This window comes from Lonchura striata, chromosome 5, assembly GCF_050655825.1.
Source record: "Lonchura striata isolate lonStrDom1 chromosome 5, ASM5065582v1, whole genome shotgun sequence".
Taxonomy (NCBI): domain Eukaryota; kingdom Metazoa; phylum Chordata; class Aves; order Passeriformes; family Estrildidae; genus Lonchura; species Lonchura striata.
In genome coordinates, this window is record NC_140707.1 from 38425145 (window position 1) to 38445917 (window position 20773).

The window sequence follows — 20773 nt, forward strand, 5'->3', positions numbered from 1 at the left end:
ATTCAAGAGCTATTGCAGGAACAAAGAACAGTGTGACAAGTCTAAGAGCCTGAGCACCACACCCAAGTAGAGCATCTAAACCTGATTTTTCCAAAATACATAGGGTACAATGGTATAGTTTTAGCAACAAGTATGCATTCAGAATCATATAAGACTTCGTGTTTTGAGTTCCTCCTCACCCAAAACCTCAATAACCAAGATAGCACCTTTAAAATTATTCACAAGTAAGACAAGACAGAGCTGTTCTTCCTGCATAGGAACAGTTCTCCAGCAATAGCAGTAACAAAACCCAGACTTCAAGCTCTACCTAGACTAAAATTAACTCTGACTCAGAAACCTGTGAACCAAGCAGACCACAGCCAAGCAGACCAAGAGCACACTAAATACAGTAAATGTCAGTGTTTGATACCAGAGTGTTTGACCCTTTCTTTTAGCCCTTGATGGTTTGGTCACTCCAACAACCAACTTTAAACTGGGAAGGTCTTATTTGTACATAAAATGAATTTAGAACATCATATATTTTGCAGCATATTTCTTTTGGCACTGCTTATCACTACAACAGTTCAGAAAGATAAAATGAATCCAAACAAACTATTCATCCCCATTTAACTGCTACCAGGTACTAAAATTGTTGTTACATACGGTGTTGCTGAGGTGGGTATCAGGGAAGTTTTCTGTAAGCTGCCCATGCTGAAACTGGGGTAAATGCGCAGACAGCTCTGTCATTGGGACAGTCCTCTGGGAATCACTGATTTCCAGACAAAATGGACCTTTCTTCTTGAGATGCTGAAAGGAAAGAGATGTGTAAAAAGCCTTTGTTCTTAACATGAACAGCTTTTCCCTCCCCTCCCTACTACAGTTTCTGGAGTTCACATATAGCAAAGACAACAATTCTGTATTTAATCATGATACCAAACTATCACGTCTACTAAGAGGTCATATAAGGGATTTTCCAGCAAAAATAAGAGCCTCTAAGTGTTATCAAATTAGTCCATCAGCTACAGAAATCAGTCAGCAACAAACTAATAATTTATACAGTTCTTCATTCCTTCTTGTGCAATAAATGAGAAGCATTGTGTACTTGCTCACAGTACAACTTCCACAATTGCTTCAAGTTGTTCTATTTTGGACTGCTGATAAATTTAACAGTACTTTTCAAGGATGACTGAGTTACACTTGACTATTTCAAATCTAGACATATCCTTAACGCTGTGATGTTGCAAGAGTGACCTAGTGCTACACAAGCAGTATGTCAGCTGAACCTCAGCAACTAACATGCATTCAGTTCCCTTTATGTACCAGCTGCATCTACATGCTACATGTATGTAACAGCTTTATATGTTCCTCCATAAGAAAGTCAGACGAGAAAATTTTCGTATGTGAACTGTATGTTCCATAACAAATGAGGATATGGCAATACAGGGGAAAGAAGTCTGACTGACCTAACTAAATGGGGAAAGAGCCCCATAATTTTAAGAGAAAATGAGCAGGCCTAGGCAAATCACAGACTTGGTCACATAAAAAATATATTATGAATACACCTCAAGGGTGGAGTGCCAGTCCATCCCAAGTGGCTCCTACCCTGTGTGAATTCCAGCACTCACCAGAAATCTTTATAGTAATCTTACTTACTAAAATGGAAGAAAATAAATCCAGGAAACAAAAACAAGAATATTTTTCTGTTGCCTTAGTATACTCAGCTTATGTATTGAGGGATCTTGAAAAACTCTTACAACAGAGGACATCACAAAGCAAAGCATCTCACTTCTGGCAGCAGCAAGACACAAGTGCTGCAAGACAGCATCATACTTAAAGAGAGAGCTAAGCCTATTTTCATAAACAGAACAGAAGCTGTTCATCTATTTATGAATAAATATGCACCTAATAAGACAAGGGCACAGTGCTTACTGACTTTGGCAGCTAACTTATTGAAGATCCAATAGGAAGCCACACCAATTTAACAAGTCTACTGGGAGCATGCAAACTGTTTGGAAAAAGAAAGTGAACATAGTATTCACTAGAATAGTTCCCTTCCAGATTTGCCATGAAAAATAAGGCATATCTAATTTAAAATATGATTTAAAGGTAAAATTAGATGAAAATGAATATTAATTACATTGCTCCTACTTTTAAAATTTTACTCTAAGTCTTTGGTTGGGCTACAGAATGAAAACAGTGTTGTTTTAAGGCTGCTACTGGTAGTAATTCTTAGTGACAGGGCAACCACAATGGAAAAAACTGAAAATTTTCAACGAGATGTGGACTATCAGAATGAGATTTTTCACACAGCAGCATGTTAAAATTCTAATTAAATTAATAGAGAAAACCAAAATGAAACACCAAACACAAAATCCTACTTACACACTGGTAAAGAAAGTCAGCACAAATCCACCAAACAAAAAAACCTCAGCTACTGATGAGCAGAGAGAATCAGAAGACAGGGAGGAGTAACTGGTGGAAGAGTTGTACAAAGTTTGAATGACAAACTTCAAAATTTATGGTTTGTTAAAACCGTTTCTTTTGAAAATGGATTCAGGACATCTTCCCAAACAACTTTATTTTCTATTTCTAAATAAATGATTTTTTTATTTGAAACATAACTTTGAACAAATGAAATTTATAAATGAACTGTGCGTAAACAGACACAAACTAAAACTTTGCTTTTTTTACCTGAAAAGGGACTCACACCAAGACATTTTTTTTTTCTAACGAAGCTGTTAATGTTAAAACAACCTGTCTAAAAAAGTTCTTCCTTGCTTCCTTTGGCTTTCCTAGGTCAGAACAGGAGTTACAACTGTCGCTGTCATGCGCTTACATGTAGCCTAATAAACAGAGGCGACACGCCAAGCAAGCTGCTGAAGAGAAAGCAAAGCAAGTATCGATCAGACAAACGCGGCGCGGTTCACCCGTGCTTCCTCCTTCAGGTGACAGCAAGCAGCAGCTGCCACGGCTCGGGGGGCACCCCGCCACCGCCGTGCTCGGGCCGGGGCAGCCCCGCCGCAGCGGTCCCGGCCCCTGGGGGCCTCCGCGGCCGCGGCTCAGGCCCCGGCCCGACGCCGCTCGGGGACGGCAGCCGCCCAGGCCCGGCGCTGCGGGCAGCGGGCAGCGCAGGACCCTCCCCGGCCCGCGGGCGTGTGCCGCAGCGCTCGCCCACACACCGGGCCCGGCCCGCCCCCGGTGGCGCAGCGCGCCCGGCCCCCGGCGCGGCCCGCCGGGCCCGGCGCCCTCGCCCGCCCCGCGGCGCCGCGCCGACCCCGCCGCCAGACGGACCTGCACGGCAGCGCTGCCCGCGCTCCGCCGCCGCTCCTCGCCGCCCGCAGCCGGCCCCGCTCGCTTCCGGCCCGCGGCCCGCCCCCCGCACCTCACTTCCGACGGGCGGGAGCAGCGGCCCCCGCCGCACCCGGACCCGCGGCCGGCCCCGGTAAACCCGGCGAGCCGGGCGCGGGGCAGCGCCTCGCCAAGAGCACGCCGTCAGCAAGTGCCGGAACCCGAGAAACGCGGGTGGGAACGGGAGAAAGGCAGCGGCTGGGAGAGGCTGGCTGCATAGCCGAGTGAACACCCGCCGAGAGGAATCGTGCAAAGAAAATGCAGCTTGACCTTTTTAACCTGGTACCAGATAGAGGTTTTATGAGAAAATACACTTCTCGGCGCTTTTGAATACAAGTCATACATATGCCCGTAAGCCTGTTTTAAAATGGTCCCACAAAAAAGGCGTTAAGAAAGTAACCTAAAGGGAAATTTATATTTCAAAATAAAAACAGGATTAAAAGTCAACGTGGTTATTTTTTCAAGGAGCCTCTAAGTAGACCTGTTAGTCGAAAAAATAAAAAAGTCAATTCTAAATTTGAAACTTACCTTGCTATCCATATTTGAAGCATCATCCACAATTCCTTTTCAAGTGTATAATCAACTGGGTTAGTAACATAGCAAATGCTATGATACATATAACCACACGGAATATAAAAAACATAAAATCTGAGGGGCTGCACAATTCTGTATGTTTACAACAATATTGTATTTTAGTATTTAACTACACTACAGGAAAATCTATGGTAAAATTAAGTAGGTCAGACTATTGCACCTAAAAGATTTGATGCAAGCATTGCAACACAAAAACTGACTTTCAATAGCTCATATAAATATGAAATGCATTTAAAAGAAGCCATTTTTAGATTGAAAGTGATGTCTAACCATTAATAAAACTACTTGTAATTTAAAAGGGAGAAACAGCCAAACAAAAAACTCAACCAACCAAACACGGAAATACAGCTGTACCAAACTATTTTCTATTGTTAGTATCAGTTTGATCTATGACGAAATGTCTTTTAAACAATACTTTATACTGCTCACACTGCATGACTGTGTACTAAGTTTTAATTCTGTACTCAATGTTCCTACACCAGATACGGTACAGAATATGAACAAGTATGACTCAATTGTAATATAAAACCCAACAGCTTGCAGTTTTCAGTGTATCCACTTTCCAAAATACTACTGCAAGCAGCTATCTAGCAACCCTGTTTAATAAGAACATGAAAAATCTAATTCCCTCTCAGTAATAGGAAAGCATAAGACACAGGAATTCAGTAAGAAGCTAAACTCACTGTTTAATGCCTTTCCCCTGCCCACATTTAGAGCCATTACCATCTAGCCAGATAATTATTTTTAGTACAGGTTCCTGCCTAAAGAAATAGCCAAAATCAGAAAGACCGTATCAGCAGATGAGCAAGTTAAATACTCTAAGAACAAAATAAGACTCTCACCAACTTAAGAGAATACAAAAATATATATTTTTTTGTAATGGGTCTTGCTTGCTCCTTGTTTCCCATTTCTTTTTAGTGTATATTAAGGAAGAAAAATGATACTTTAGATTTTGTATTGACATATTCCAAACACTGAATGGCAGTTACACAAAATGATTATCAGGAGAATAAGAGTATGTGTTATGTCAACTTTTAAAGCCCTATTCCACTGTAAGGTCCAGATAAATAAGTATATCCAGTTCTGTTGTGTAATTACTGGTCTTTTTTCATTACAGTGTGTGGAACTTCTGGAGCAACTTTCCCTCAAGGTATGGATTGTACTATGGCATGATGCACCGAGTACCTGGTGGCAACATCTCTACTCCTGTATCCCATTCTGAGCACACTCTTGGTCTGTGTCTAATGTAACACAGAGTGTGTATTAAATCATACATCCAGACAGTGAAGTGTGGTAATACTAGCAAAAAAGGCTTTTTCTACCCCAGATTTTCCAAATTTATCTTGAAATAATTCTGTTAGCACATGTTGAAGCTTAACAAACAGAAGTTACTTTCTATACTAAGAACCTCACCAGTACATAACTTGTGTTATACTCCCCAGCAACATTGACACAAAATCACTGAGACATAAGATCAAAACTTTCAGTAAGAGGTAAAAGAAGAAGTGACTTTATACTTGCATTCTGAAAGAGGAAAAGCTGATAAGCCAGAGTTCGTCTAGTGAACATTTTCTTCTTCCACTACTGAAAAAAACCTGAACTTCCCCAAAACTGATTTTTTGATATCACGATTCTATATACTTATTTATCTAGATATTTAACACTCCAGGTTAGAGTTTACATGTCTTTCTCATCCAGGCACCTTCAGTCTCCTTAGGAGAGTACAAGCTTATGTCCATTGCACACACAGCTTTAGTTTAGGGCAGAAATAAACTGAAGTTTCACAACTTGAGCTTTCTCTGAAGAATCCAGATGAGGATGTTGGGCAATCTGTCACACAATGTCATTACAATGCATTTGTCACATTTGATTTAACTACTACTCATGAGAGAATGCCATTTACCAGGTCAAAAGGCACTCATGAAGTTCGCTCTCCCTCTTCTCTGTATTTGCTACAAACAGAGCAAGCTTTGAATTTATTTAGAATTTGAAAACTTTTTGGTAAATGGTGATGCAGAACTTTATAGAGAGAACAGGGAAGTAATTTCATAAGGTTGCAACCATCAAGTTGCAGAAAAAAAATAGGAAGATTGCAACATGTAAGCATGCAAACCAAAACATTCTCACAACATGAAAGTAACATCTGAGCATGACACTTCAAGTTAAAAAAAAAAAACATTTGGTGATGTGTAGTGTAGTATCACAGGGATGAGAAAGAACATACTGGGATCACATCTAAATTTGCAGGCTGCTAGTCACCTGATATAAGCAGGAGGTAGTTTTAAACTCCGCCCCTCCCCCCCATTTTGGGAACACTTGATGCAGTTAAGTGTTAAATACAATTGCATGCTGCATAAGACTCCAAAAGAATATCAACCCTTAAATCAAATATATACATTTTTAATATCTGAAATATTTACATGGTGGAACCTATACACGATCCCAATTGTTAAGAACAGTGTTTTCAAGTGTCCTCTCCAGATACAAAGACTAGTAACTCAAGGTCACAGTTATGTTTTCTGAACAGGTCAACCTGTATCCTTCAGTTAAATACAATACAGAGATACTGGAACACCTTTACTTAATTTGTTTGCTAGTAAGAATTTTGTTTCAAAAATTAAAAATAACTTTGAGACCGTTTGCTCCCTGGAACACAGTCCTCCTGCAATCAAAACAGCTCACAGCACATTATAGATTTGACTTCTTACCCAGGTATGAGATTAAAAAAATGCAGTTTACAGTACATGTCATCATTTATACCATATCAGTCTATTTATAAAAAAAAAACATACAAACAAGGCAGGAAAATATTACCCTCTTTTTGTGGACAACAGACTGTGTACAGTAGAAAACAAAAGTCAGGGCTAGTTTAACAGTATGGATAAAAACAAGATTTCAGCTTTGTTTGAAAACTTATGTTTTAGTTTACATGGTTTGTTTTTTTATTATTTTTTAAGAGACAGTTGCATCCAAACAGGGCTTTCTGTTTTGTTTCTAAATACTAAAAAAAAAAGTTTTAAAAAATAGTTTTTTCTTTAAAAAGCCATCTGATTATTTTGGAGACAGAAGAGATAGTAGGTAGGGCTAAAATGAAATTGAGCAGAAGAGAAAACCAAAAACCATTACATAACACTTACTGAATTTAGGTCCTGCTCTTGTTTTAACTGAGCAAATAAAAAATTTCCTGTGATTTGCACTTCCTGGGAAAGAAGCAGAGCATCTGCAAGAGATTAGGTTCCCAGCTTCATTAGTAACTCTTAATAGGCAACAAAATACCAAGAGTACTACTGGTTCACATTAGAAAGAGAAGTTTGAAGGAACTCCTTTTTCAGTCAGATGAAGAGATCAAATTAACACACAAAGCTGCTCTGTGAAAACAGCTCAAGATGCTTATTTTTAAATTGTATTTTGATAATTTCTTAAATAAAAAAGGGGAAGTATGCTCCCAAAAAAAAACACTGATAAACTTGCAGTAAAATCCTTTGTCTTCATCTGTAACTGATATAGTTCCACATTAAGTGCAAATGTTTTGCAAAACAGGATTTTTTTCTTAATATTTACAAGAATCAGAGTAACATAACAAAATTACCAAATAGCATGTACAGTAGCTGCAGCTTATAAAACATACCGGTAATTGTACCTCATGTATTATAAAGAGAACCAATGCAGGATTTGATAACTAATTGAGAAGGGTAAAAGGGGCCTCAGAGCAGAGGACAAAAAAATTCACATTTTCTACATAAAAAAATACAGGTCTCAAGTCTCTGAGAACAGAGAATTCAAAGTCTCTGAACAATGGGAGAAAAAAAAGCCCAAAATTGACATGGAACCCTAGAAGCAAGGACAGTGCTTTATTTCACTAGGCCAATCTTCTTTGCTTCTGTCTCATATATCAACAACCTCCACATTTTGACTATGAAAACTTCAGCTTCTTCATCTAGTACCTGTAGGAAATACACATTTTATAGATTATTTTTTAGGTTATGCATTCCAGTTATAAAGACTAATTGTAGATACATCAGAGGAAAATGGATATAGCATAATACAAGTCTTTGAGAGAGGGGCTGAATGAAAATCTGGCGAATTTGTCCAGCATCAGTGACTTGACCAGGCTCTAACTACACACTTGTATAGGGCAGCTGTTGAGCTTAGAAGTAGAAGCATCAGTAAGCTATTATCCAAAAGTGGTTTGGGAAGAGCAGAGAAATGGCAGGCTTGAAAACAATGTAAGAACAGGACATCTTCCCTTAAATTAACTCCTAATGTGGTATCTTCACTTAAATTAACTCCTAATCTGTTCATTTTCATTTGAACTTTCTTGGATATTTGTTAAATAAATGCTCAATGGATTCCTCTTCCCTGAACTTATTATCTAGGCTTTTCTTGAATCTGTACAAACTTTTAGTGTAGACAGCATCTCTCTGAAGTTCCCCAAGTCACCTACTAGTCACACCAAAAACAATCTACTATCTTGCACTATGCATGTGTTTCCTACCAATTTTGCCTCCAAGTTTCCTTACACGAAGAGAGTGGATTAGTTTTTATTCACTTTCAGTGTACGAAAACATGGTGTAACAGTAGCATTATTTCATACTGTTGGTCTCTTCCAAAACTAAGCAAAAAAGAGCTTTTACTTTTCTACAGAAAATCACCTTTTGCTCATTAATTAGGAAAAGACCCACTAAACCACTAATAAAAATCTATTAATAAGAATTAGAAGGAATAAAAGTTTTTATTTCTGATACAGTTCTGTTATTGTTGATTATTAGGGACAAAAATTTTTGTTCCACATTTCTGAGTACTGAGAAGTTCTGAAGAGGGGTCAGTAATTTGTATCTAGGTGCTGTAACTGCAAAATAATGCCTGTGCTAGCATGTTGTGCTTAATCATATCTAATGCGTGTTTTCTGTTATGGACTCTTGCTATTTTGGATAATTGACTTTTAGCTTCAGTAAAATGTACAAAGTATATCAGTTACAGAATTTCTGCTTACCATGGCAACATCATCCAGTATGCTCTGAGGTGAGCTGTGAGCCATAACCTGGAAGAAACAAGTGTTTTTAAGACTGAAAACTTATACTAAACCCTATATACATTTTTTGGACAAAATCCAGCTACGTCCAAGTTATTTGAAAAGTCTACAGGTGCAAGAAGTATTTGCAGTTTATCAGGTTCCAGTAATAGCCATAGCAAAAACTAGTATCAAACTGCATCAGAATCCATCATAGTGAGTACTAGTTTATGGCAAATTATTGAAGAGTAAGTTCCAGGAAGCTCCAGAGATTCACAGGTCCTGTATTTGCTGGCTATTCTTATATCTCAAATTATGTTTTCTAAATTTAAAGAAAAAGCTTCTCTTCAACAATAAGCTGCTAATGGAAGACAAAGACAAAATTCTCCCTGTATCACTCCTAACTGGATTTCTCATCTACCTGTTAAATATTTAATTTTTTTTCCCCAGAACCAAGTAAGTTGTCTTTTGATACCATAGAGTTCCACTTATTACATACATACACACATCTGTATGTAATGTAAGCATGGCAAATATTCAACTTCTGCTTTTGACTTTCTGCTAATCAACAGTGTCACAAAACTCTCAGGACTTGCTTTGCCTCTCATATGGTAGCCCAAAGATAAACCAAGACAAGCCATTATAAACATGAGTATAGGAGTCACTGCAGCATTTTAAATAGGGAGCAAAGCCCTAATTTCAGAGAAAACCAAAGATACAAACCTTAGAGCAAACAAAGTCAACTAGTGTGGCTTCTTCTTCACCAATATATTCTATTATTTTCTTGTTAATCCATGGTCTAATTCGACGTTCCATTAGTGTCTAGAAAAAAAACCCCACAAAACCAAAATAAATAATTACCTTAAATATCACTCTGTTGCAACAGTTACCCAATAGGCATCTAGAAGACTCAAACAGCTATTTAGCAGAAGATACATTTTGCTATCAATGATATCAACCCTTAGAGATTTGGCATCTACAAGTATTTTGAGAGCCACTCAAACATGTTTTTACAGTGTCTTTTTTCCTCATTCCATAAAACTGCTTGATAATTACTAGTGGCAATTCAGGAGAAATCAAACAAAAATAAGCAGGCATACTTCAGAATAAGGATTATGTATGAACAATAAATAGAGGACTCAAGTCTGACTCCACTAAATGATGATGCTCCAATCCACTGGGATCCCAGTAACCTTGCTTTTCTATTCAATTATAATGTTTATTTGGGAAAAAATAAGCCTTTTTAAATGGTTAAATGAATGAACTTACCGAATCCACAATTGACCAGTCAAGAGGATAAGCAAAGAGCTCTGGTTTTGCTGTGGGTATCTTCTCAATGAGACTCTTAATGTGCTTGCGCTTTTCTTCTGTATTGACACTGCCTTTGATATTGCTTTTATCTTCTTCTCCATAATCCAGGGGAACAAGTTTCCTTTTCCGGGGCACATCATCGCTGTCTTCATCATCGAATTTATTGAAAACACTATCCACAGCAAGTTTCTTCCTTTTTACAGCATTGGGCTGATTAGGACTGTTACAGGCACCTACAATTCAAAAGGCAGAGTAACATACTCATCAACTGCAACCGAAACTGTTTTATGCTACATAAACATCTATGAATGCCTGGCACTGGCTTTTAATCTCTCAAATTCTGTTACAAAAGTGGCAAAAGATGTAAAGATTTTTAATTGAGTTTGTTCAAGACTGACCCATTTGAAAAATAGGGTCTTCTTTCTCTGCCCTGAAACCAATTAGCACTCTCTCTGAGGGAAGACTATAGTTGAGCCCCAACCTTAGCAAAGGTAGAGCACAAAGTGAAAGGCTGCAAAACGTAAGAAAAGCATTCATCAGCCTAATACCACAGTCTCTCATCATTTAAGACACAACACAGTGTGAGTTTAAAGTGCAGCCCAGCATAACTTAAAACAGTAAATAAAAAGCACACAAACCTTTGGGAATACAAATGTTCTTAGTTCTGCTGCTCAGAATTGATTTTTTTAAAACAGCAGGAAATTGCAACAGTACAAAGGAACTCTAGGCTCAAATTTCACTCACAACTGTCATCAGTTGATTGTGATATTCTTAAAGGGAGAAAAAAAAATCTACTTTTTTTTCTTCAAAACAGTTTTAAGTAAACATAAGAACTACCTAGGTCTTAAATTTAACACATGCTTACACAAATGAAAAGTAGCAATAAGTTTAAAGAGATATTTACAGATATATTAAGGTGAAAATAACCAATCCCAGCTCAGAACATTCCTACAAAAATTATCCCTTGAACATGCCTAAATTTCCTTCCTTTTTTGCCCTCAAGGTTTTGGATGAAGAGAACTCTATAAAGTCTATCTTCTGGATAGATCGTCAACACAAGCATCTGGATAACAACGACTTGATATAAATACATCAAACCATACCACTTATTTGGAAAACCATGTGGCTACTCAGCTTGACCATTTTTATTTTGATCCCATATGGAATATTGAAATAACATGTAAACTTGCCCAATTTGAGGCTGAGTCCTATTTTGGGCCGATGCTCCTCCAGCTGTTGTTGTTCAGGTGAATTTTCATGAGGGATAATAATGCCACAGGGAGATTCATCACCAGGTGTGTTAGGAGTTGCGTTTCCACTAGCTGAAGAAACAGAAGGAGCAGAACTGATGGGTCGTAAAGTTGGTTTAAGGCAGGGCTTTTGTTCAGGCTCCTCCTCCTCTTCCTCTGGCTCTTCTCTTTTTTCTTCTTTTTCTGCCTTGTCTTCCTCTTCCTCCTCAGATTCTGGCTCTTGTTTTATTTGTGGCTGCCTACGCCGCTCAGCCTCCTGCTCCATCTACAGTGAAACAGGCAATTAGCAAAAATAGAAGCTCTCTCAAAACCAGAACGGTTTGAAAAGAATCTAAAGATCCTTCTCCTTGTTAGTCAAGAAAAATACATGTAACTACTTGCATTCTTGTAAGGAATACTGATTAATTAAAATTTGTTTTCAAACTCCCTAAAATCTGGATGTTAATCTGGAAAGTTCTATTTTTTTTCATTGTTCCTACTGCCTATCTGGACTTCTTTACAAGAAAAAGTGATTAGAGAAAAGAGTAAATATCAGATCTCTTACATAATTTTGCTCAATACAACCAGAATACAAAGGACTCATTTTCCAGTCAGACCAACAGCAACTCACCCTCTGGAGTTCTGCATCTGGATCTGGATGTCCTTCGGCCAGAAGACGCTGCCTAATTTCTTCTAATTCTTCCTTTTCCCTTTTCCTGTCTCGTTCATCTGCTTCCATCTCTTTCTCCCTGTCTCTTAGCCTCTTCTGAAGAGCACTACCCCTATAAAAGATACATATTTTTTATTGAGAGAACATTTCAATGAGGGGCTTGTACCACAGTACAAGAAAAACTTCATGCAGATATATCCCCCACTACACACAAATAAGATTCCTAAGAGCACATGACATCCTTTGTATTTGTAACATTAGAATATCAAGATACCAGTTCTCAACCTTACTGTACAGAATCTACCCCACCACATTACACAGAAGTAGAGAATGTGGCTGCTGATCTCTTTAGAGAAAGAATTAAATTTTATAGATTTTTGGCCAGAACCACTTCTGCTAAATTAGTTTTATGCAAACATTAGTTAGTCCCATGCTGAAGGATGTTCCCAATAATTCACATTAACAAGCTTGTTCTTCATATTATTTACATGAAGCTTCTTTGCAGTGAATTATTTAGAGGCATGCTTATTCCCTTCTCCCTGCTCCCAGCACCTCATTTTGATATTACACTGACCTCTGCCCCTGCCTCACAAAAATAAAGTGATAGGAATGAGCAGCTACTCCCAAGCATTAACCAGTAGAAGTAAGAAGTTTTCCTTTTCCCTCTGTTCACTTATCAAGTGACACAAAAAAAAAAATTAGGTAATGGAGCATTAACCTTACATTATCATATCACCAGTCAAGTATTAACTCCATAAGCCTCTGCCAACAAATCCCATAATTGTGTTTAAATAAACAATGGGCATCTTTTTGTTAGGAATACAAGGACATACCTGTAGTATTTTGGATCATCTCTGTCATCATCATAATCTTCTAAGAATTCTTTCAACCGTTTGGCTTCCTTTGCCTGCAAGGAATCGAAACTTAAAATAATGATTTCTGGTTTCCTTTCCAGGAGTTTAAAATTTATTAATGTTATTAGCAAGTTAATTGTAGATCTACTCTGCTTTAAACTAAAAATACAGACTTTTCCAAACAGAAAATGGAAAAGTTTTGGTATTGTGTCCAGAGGGTCCACTGGTATTGTGTCACTGATCTAGGCGCATATATATATACATACACACCCACCCACCCACATATAAATATATTTATTTGGTTTATTTTGTTTTAAATTACAGATGAAATGGATCAAAAGTTCATTTTCTCCAAATCCTTTAAGTCTGTTACTGAGTATGTTAACATGGTAGCCTAAGTGTATTTTATCAGTACTGTTTTGTTTCAAGAGCTTTTTTAAGACAGTCATGCACAGAAACAAATCTGAGGGCTGCTCCTAGGATAAGCACCCTCCAGTTGTGGTACTGAAACAAAGCATGTGGCACTCATGTACAGGCTTATGTGGTATTAATGTGCAAGTCTAACACTGTAGGGCGTGAGGGAGAAAGAGAGGAGACACTTTCTCCCCCTCTGATAAAAGAGGCAAAACCCCCAGTTCTTTAATGTAAATTAAATTAGGACCTTCTAACATGTATTTAAGCAATAACCTTAAACCAATAACAATATATTTCTGTGCTAATAACTTTGAGAAACAAATTACAATTATGGTTGTAATTTCAGCACAAAATGAAACACTGTTTTCTACAACTGCCATCCACAGCCAGCATCCAGGATTTGGAATGGAAAATATCGAGTCAATTTCAAACAATTTTTTTCCCCTTCATGCATCTAGAGGGAAAACCTGGATTCCACATGAAACAATATATTTCATAATCCTCTTTCCCCTGTGTGTTTCTTTGCATATACAGCTTTGAAGAAATTTCTAACCCATTCTCTACTCTCTCAATATCTTCTCTCCTTCTTTGGGAATCTATGAAGTGAAATAGCACCCCTAAAACTTAAAAGAACTTCTTTATGCTTTAGCACAAAATGATATTACAAAAATATCTATCTACCTAAGGTGTTTTTTCCAACAAAGCTTCCAAGTGTTACATTGGTATAACTGATAATTTCACAACTAATGAACTAAGGACGGACATTTATCAAGTGTGTAGATACATTAAAGAATATTGTATCATATCTCATAAAAGGTTTAGGCACATGAGCAGGTTGGAAGTTAAAGAAACAGGACTAGAACACACAGTAGCTTTTGTCACAAATCTGACACAAGTTACAGATGTAATAGTAAGTGATGATCAGACCACAGTATTCTGCAGCTGCCTACTTCTCACTCTTCTGCCTTCACAAGGCCAAACCACTAGGTTTTGTTTTTCAGATTTTAAATATTACTCCTACTTACTAGACATCCTCTGTTTCAAGTCTATTAACTGGGGATTTTTTAGGTATAAAAACACACATGGCCCTTATACAAAATGAGAGCTCCATTACTGTCCATAAACATAACAGTAGAATATTCCATTCTAAATGGGACCAGAACAAGGCAGGGAAAATTACATGTCAAAGGATAAGTCTTACCATTTCCCGTCTTCTTTCTTCTTCCCTCTCAGCTTCTTTTTCATATTCTCGACTTTTTTTTCGTTCTCTGATTTCCCAGTTTTTAAGACGCTGCAACAGAAGAAAATACACTTCAATCCTCAAGAACATTAAGAATAGCAGTATTACAAAGTTAGTTTGAATTGTTGTTTAAAGTAACTGTACTAAAAATAATTTGCATAATTTTAATTCAAAATGTCCGAATAAAAAGTGTTTTGACAATGACTTACATATTCTGCTCCAGCTCAAGTACTCAAAGGATAAAAAACACATTTAGGAAAGAGAGAATGATGCATTTTATACTAGAGGATTTATTATCAACTCTCAGAAACTTCTTTTTATCTAAAGAAGCTTAGAAATTCCAACTTACCTCTTGATATGCAGCTTCCTTTTCACGCAGTTTCCTCTCCAGTTTTCGTCGTTCGTAGGCATCTTCTTCATCTTCTTCTCGGTCTCTCTTCTTATCCTTTTCCCTCTCTCTTTCTCGCTCTCTTTCCCGTTCCCGTTCTCTTTCCCGTTCCCTCTCGCGTTCTCGTTCTCTTTCTCTCTCGCGTTCTCGTTCTCTTTCCCTGTCTCTGCTTTTTTCTCTGAAGGAAGAAAAATCCCCAAAATTCAGTAGACAGCCTTCCTCTCCTTTCAAATTATTAATAGCGTTTTAAAGGTTATTTTCCTTCTGTAGATGTAGAAGATGATTAGCTGGTATAGAAATGGGCATAAAATCAATACTTACTGATGGGCATTCAAAAACCCACAAAAAGTAGTTGTTTGAACACTAACCATTAAATAGCAATATCTACAGAAACTAAGCATAAGCATAAGGCCATTTCTTATGAGACTGTGTTAGCAGTACTCCACAGCCCAAACCACCAGAAATGAAGGGTATCCTTAACAAATCTTTGATGTTTATGTGGCTTACAGACAATTTTAACACTTCTGACAAGATGATTTAATGTGAAAGCAGCACTTGAAATACGACATGATTAATTACAGCTTGAAAGAATAATCCCCTTGCTTTTATCAAAAAAACCCCACAATCCAAACAAAATCCCCCAAAATCCAATCAAGAAGCCCACCATGTAACAAAGGAAATGGTAACACCTGCTTAAGCTAAGAAATACCACAAACATAAGATAACCTTTAGCAGGAACAAAACTAATAATGAAAAATAGGAGATACTTGAGATAAAACCAGTATACTTAAATCATAACTGGAGAGTTGCTTACTGCATATTACAGTTTTTATATTCTTGTACTGTGGGGCAAATCAAGTACTCTCCCAGTCTGGATTTCCTGCTGTTATTCTGATCCTCCACAAGGATCATTCTCTTGAATGGCAGCAGATCTACTGAACTATATGCATGTAGTAAACAGCCCTAGAAAAAGTGCATTTACCTTGATCTGCTCCTATCCTTGCGATCTGAACTCCTTTCACGATCTCGGTCACGATCTCTGTCTCGTTCGCGGTCTCTGTCTCGGTCCTTAGTTCGGTCACGGTCCCTATCTCGCTCCCGTTCACGCTCCCGTTCCTTCTCCTTCTCTCGTTCACGTTCCCTCTCTCTTTCACGCTCCCTCCTTTCTCGTTCACGCTCCCGTTCCCTTTCTCTTTCTCTGCGTTCTTTTTCAATTTCCTGTCTTTCTTTCTCCTTTTTGCCTTTTTCCTCCTCCAGTTTCTAAAAACCAACAAGAGAACTTTCATAGTTAATTTTGTAGTTACACAAACTGGATATTCCCGACGCAACACACAAGGCTGGTTATGGAAATACCAAAACCGCCACTAATTTTAAAGTATTAAATAGGGTTTGGTGGGTATTTTGTGGAACTTCTAAGTAGGAAATCAAAATGCAGCAATCACAAGACTAAGTTTCGTGCAAAAGCACAGATCTACACAGACCAGCAATCTCCAACCTTAGCAGAGTAGGGCTGGCCTTCTATTATGAGCTGACTAAACTGCACATTCAGTGTGCACTACCAGTCATGACTCAGGTGGGACTCAAATTCCACTGGCCCCACAAGCCAGTTGGGTACAACTAAAGTGAACTTCCAGAATTAACTCTGTTCAATTAGGAAAATATATTTCAGTGGAATGCTTACTGGGACAGTGAGTTGTTTCCCAAAAAGTCTTGGCACACCAAAGCCATCTTAAATGAAAACTTGGGTAAAGAAATATATCCACTTACACACGGTGCATATGGTTAAACAGTGAAGAAAACTGTCACTTTTCCCCTTTTCCCTCCCTAAAAAGTTCTAAGTGTTCATTGGTAAGAACGGGACTCTGCAGAATGGAATCTTAACTTCCATCACTGCAAGATGGAGACAGTTAAAAAAAGGTTGGAAATAGCTCTTTTGAAACACAGAAACTAAAGGTTACCTGCTAGTTTTACTAAAAATTGTACAAAATTGCCACTTTTTTCATATAGAAACAGTTCTTATTATCAGAATTCCTATAAGACAATAGAAAATACATCAACAGAATGATAGATAAATCCATCCTTGGAAGCAATTGTTATGTGTTCACTTACAGATGCTGTGCTAGGACATGGACCGCCAACACTGGATTAACCTTGCCTATTAGCTATGTTTCTGGGAGGAAGAGCAAGTACACGTTCACAAATATACCAAATAACAACCAAATATACCAAATTTCAACCTGATGGATGCAAGAACACCATTTTTTGAACAAATATTGAGCAGAATAAACAGGTTTATCCCCTTTGGCTCCACGTTTACCAACACTGAAATGAAATTAAAAACTGGAACAATGAAACAGCATTTTCTCTGGTTTGTGGGTTTTTTTTTTGTTCTTTTCTTTTAAACAAAGCATTTAAGACAACTTTAAAAAGCAATCTTACCTGATTAGTGTTCTTCTGCCATAGGCACAGGGACCAGAGAACCGACAAAGGATTACAGAAATAAAGCTAATTCACTAGTGATTAATGTATCCAGTGAAACTATGCTGCATTGATAACACAATACAGGGAAACCCGTGTTGGATACATTGAAATCACAAAGGAAAAAGGCACTAAAAATGGTAGGAAACTGATGTGGGAAAAAAAACAAAACTTAGATCCTATAATACACACTGGGCTGAAAAACTTATTTCTAATGCTGTATTATCTAGGAGCTTTACACTGTAAAACCTCAGTAGGATCAAATGTTAAACTAGGCTGTCAACTTTTAAAAACAACTTACCTCAAATTTCATATACTTTTAAAGAAAGTTTACATACTGAAGTGGTTGATACTTACAGGTTATCTTAGATGTTCCAATAGAAATTTCTTAAGTTGTACTCCTGCTTTTTCACCACTCTCAAAAACTTTGTTTATGGTGAGATTTCTCAAGAGTGGGTTTCTTTATTTTATTAAAAATATATTCACACAAGTGCAAATACACATGCACAAGTTCTGGTATATTAAAATTCTTAAGTCCACTTCCTTAAAATCCAATTGAAAAAATAAACTGGTGTATTTTGTAATGAAAATCTGACCTCAGTCAACTTCTGTAAACCTAAATAAAAGGATCTGACAGGGTAATGGGATGGGAACAGTATCAGATAAACTGAAGTAATGAACAGAAATGAACAGGTAGAAGAATTATAAATCTTACCTTGAGCTCTCTTCAGACTCGTCCGTGCTGTAAATGGACGCCCCCTGCAATGCTGATACCCTGACAGTCTGTCGTTATTGTTTATAAACTCATACCAAAAACATGCAAAGGTTCACTGTGCTCACTAGCCCGCTGCTAAGGATTCAACAGCCCCTTTTAAACATGCCCAATATACACAATGACTACTTCCAGTTGATTTTTAATGTTAAGAAATCCAAAATAGCCCCCCAAAAATACAAATCAAGGGCAGTGAAATGCCCAACAGCTTCTGAAACAGTGAAGCTTGATTTTTTTGTTTTGTTTGCAATTTTAAAAAAGCATTACTTGTTTGCATTTTAGTATCAGTGACAACTTGGGGCTTGGAATTGAACATAATTGTACTGAAGTTTCACCACTAACCAGTTTCACATTCAATTGCTGAGCTTCTTCAGTTGACTTTTTCTAGATTTTTTCCCCCTCAGGTTCTACCTTGCAAAACTTTAGTCAAGAGAAAAACTGAAAACATGTACATACAATAACATGTAGTCACCTCTGTTCATATTGATACGGTTGCATGAAAACATGGTACCATTCCCAGTGACTGCATGTGGTAAAGCTGAACAACATGGGCACATTTCACCTTGCTGTATCTTCAACATTTTCTTTAATGTTGATTTGGGGGTATTTTGAAAGAAAAGTGTGTGCTCAAAAGAGCAGCTTGCTGATACTTCCCTAGGCCAAGGACCACTCCAATCTTGTTGGGGAAAAATCAATACCAACTTTAAGCTAAACATTAAAATAAGAACATCACATGCATAGCTGCGCTCTCCGATCCGCAAGTATCACTTTCCAAAGCAGAAACATTCACATTTGCACTAGCATTAGTGGAAACTTCTGTAAGTGGGGACCCTGGGGTGGGACTTGATGTGCACAAACATTTCCAAGCCAGTTACCCCTTTGCATATTTTTCTGAGGGGGCATCCATAAGTATAATAAAAAACAGAAACTCATACTTACATCCTATTCCATGTTACTTTCCAAGCTGTGAGTTTCATCTTGCATTAGTCACCATATGATCTCTATCATAATGGTGGGGGTCAATGAATAGATTAGCTTTATGGGAATTTACAGTTCTTCCATGCATCTAAAGTTTGGTAAGTCTGGTAACCACTGACCTAGTTTTAATCTTCCCCCACTCTTAACTTAGAACTATTAAAATAAAAGACTTTAATTTAATTCACGTTTCATCTCTTCAAAATCTTGGATAATCTTACAAATCTACCTAGAGAAAACACACTCAAGTGTATGTCTTATACTGCACCCCGTTTAGCATTCACCTATAAATATCTTGACTAAATGTATGTGTAGCAACTTAAGCTGCCTTTATTCATGCTGAAGTGAGAAGACTGAAAAATACTCAGTAGCAATCAAAGTCTTAGCATAAAGATGTCATGGGCCACTTTAACGTGGCAACTGTCTTTTTCTGACTTGTAAAGAACTACATGTATATTAAACCTAATACAAACATAGTTTTAAGTGATATTGCAATGTACTGCTAAATTTTATAATAGTGTTTTTTTTGGATTTTGAAAAAGCCTAATTTGTATCAAGTGCAAAAACAAGAATACTACCTTGTGTGTGTCTCTGAATTTACTGATCTCTCTTGATATCAGGTCTCTTTTGTCTTCCTCCATTTCTATAGCATTTATATCCTCCTAAAAAACAAGGGGGACAGGAGTAAAAGCATTAACAGCCATCTGTACAGACACAGGAGAACAAGAGAAAAGCTGAAGGTTAGAAGTTTTCAACCAGTCTTGCAAGAGATAAATAAAGTCCTTCTGCAGTACCAAACCTGACAGTCTGATGTTAATGAGTGGAAAAAAAAAAATCAGATGGACAAGAGTCACAAATCTGGCAACTAGCAGTAAACATAGTCATTGTCAAAGCCTACAATGTAAACGAACCTTGGTGATGAGTGGATAAGGTATCAGTGGGGCCACTGGAAATCTGCGGAAAATCTGCGGAAAAATCCACGGAGATTTTTTTTTTTAAAAATTGATTGCACACTACTCTGAAAAACAATGTTTTGTATGTTTGTACTACAAAGCAATATTGTATTGCTGTGATCTCATTTCTTTGACTCAACAAAGTTACAGAAGAACCTCGCTAATTCTCCCTTCGCTGAACTACTTAAAAACACATAGTGACGTCTCATGTTAGTAAGACTTCACTGAATTACAAGTGTACTACAGGATATTAGTATGCTATGATAGCATCAGAAACAAGGCTAAGCTACACTTGTGAAAACAAATAAGTATATTTGCAGTGGGTATGTCTTGATTTTATTTACTCGCTAATTCGCAAAATTTGGTAGATTGCACCTGCTCTTATACTTAGTGCGAATTAGCGAGGTTCCCCCGTGCTTGAAATTGAAAACCAGATTCCACTCACTCTCAGCTCCCCGCACACATTTTCAACTCCCCCACAGCAGTCATGCCTTCACCCAGAAGAACTAACAGCCTCTGCTGCTAACACCAGCGGGAGTCATCACCACACCAAGCCC

At 37.7% G+C, this 20773-nt stretch overlaps 2 protein-coding genes and 1 long non-coding RNA gene across 13 annotated transcripts in view; 1 reads left to right on the forward strand and 2 right to left on the reverse strand.

Moving 5' to 3' along the window:
• Positions 1–3350, reverse strand: part of PSEN1 (presenilin 1) — a 25282-nt gene extending 21932 nt beyond the window's left edge. For 2 of the 8 annotated variants that reach the window (XM_021533577.2, XM_021533575.2), the window contains exons 1-2: positions 3271–3350; positions 643–786 (exon numbers count right to left, since the gene is read on the reverse strand). In XM_021533577.2, coding sequence (XP_021389252.1) covers positions 643–726 — 84 coding nt within the window. In that variant the 5' untranslated portion in view covers positions 727–786; positions 3271–3350. Of the gene's footprint in view, positions 1–642; positions 787–2670; positions 2853–2906; positions 2926–3270 lie in introns of those variants that run through there. The other 6 variants (XM_085581972.1, XM_085581973.1, XM_085581970.1 and 3 more) reach the window with 6 other exon arrangements.
• On the forward strand, positions 3324–17397 carry LOC146767330 (uncharacterized). The gene is made up of 2 exons (XR_014956020.1): positions 3324–3678; positions 5039–17397. It is a non-coding gene; the product is annotated as an uncharacterized LOC146767330 (long non-coding RNA).
• RBM25 (RNA binding motif protein 25) overlaps positions 6306–20773 on the reverse strand; it is a 32501-nt gene continuing 18033 nt past the window's right edge. For 3 of the 4 annotated variants that reach the window (XM_021533579.4, XM_085581916.1, XM_085581917.1), the window contains 12 exons: positions 20175–20228; positions 19842–19925; positions 16021–16298; positions 15000–15216; positions 14612–14701; positions 12976–13049; positions 12104–12254; positions 11434–11758; positions 10202–10476; positions 9656–9754; positions 8915–8962; positions 6306–7865 (listed from right to left, as the gene is read on the reverse strand). In XM_021533579.4, the coding sequence (XP_021389254.1) occupies positions 7773–7865; positions 8915–8962; positions 9656–9754; positions 10202–10476; positions 11434–11758; positions 12104–12254; positions 12976–13049; positions 14612–14701; positions 15000–15216; positions 16021–16298; positions 19842–19925; positions 20175–20228 (1788 nt within the window). In that variant the 3' untranslated portion in view covers positions 6306–7772. The remainder of the gene's footprint in view (positions 7866–8914; positions 8963–9655; positions 9755–10201; positions 10477–11433; positions 11759–12103; positions 12255–12975; positions 13050–14611; positions 14702–14999; positions 15217–16020; positions 16299–19841; positions 19926–20174; positions 20229–20773) is intronic. The other variant, XM_021533580.4, reaches the window with a different exon arrangement.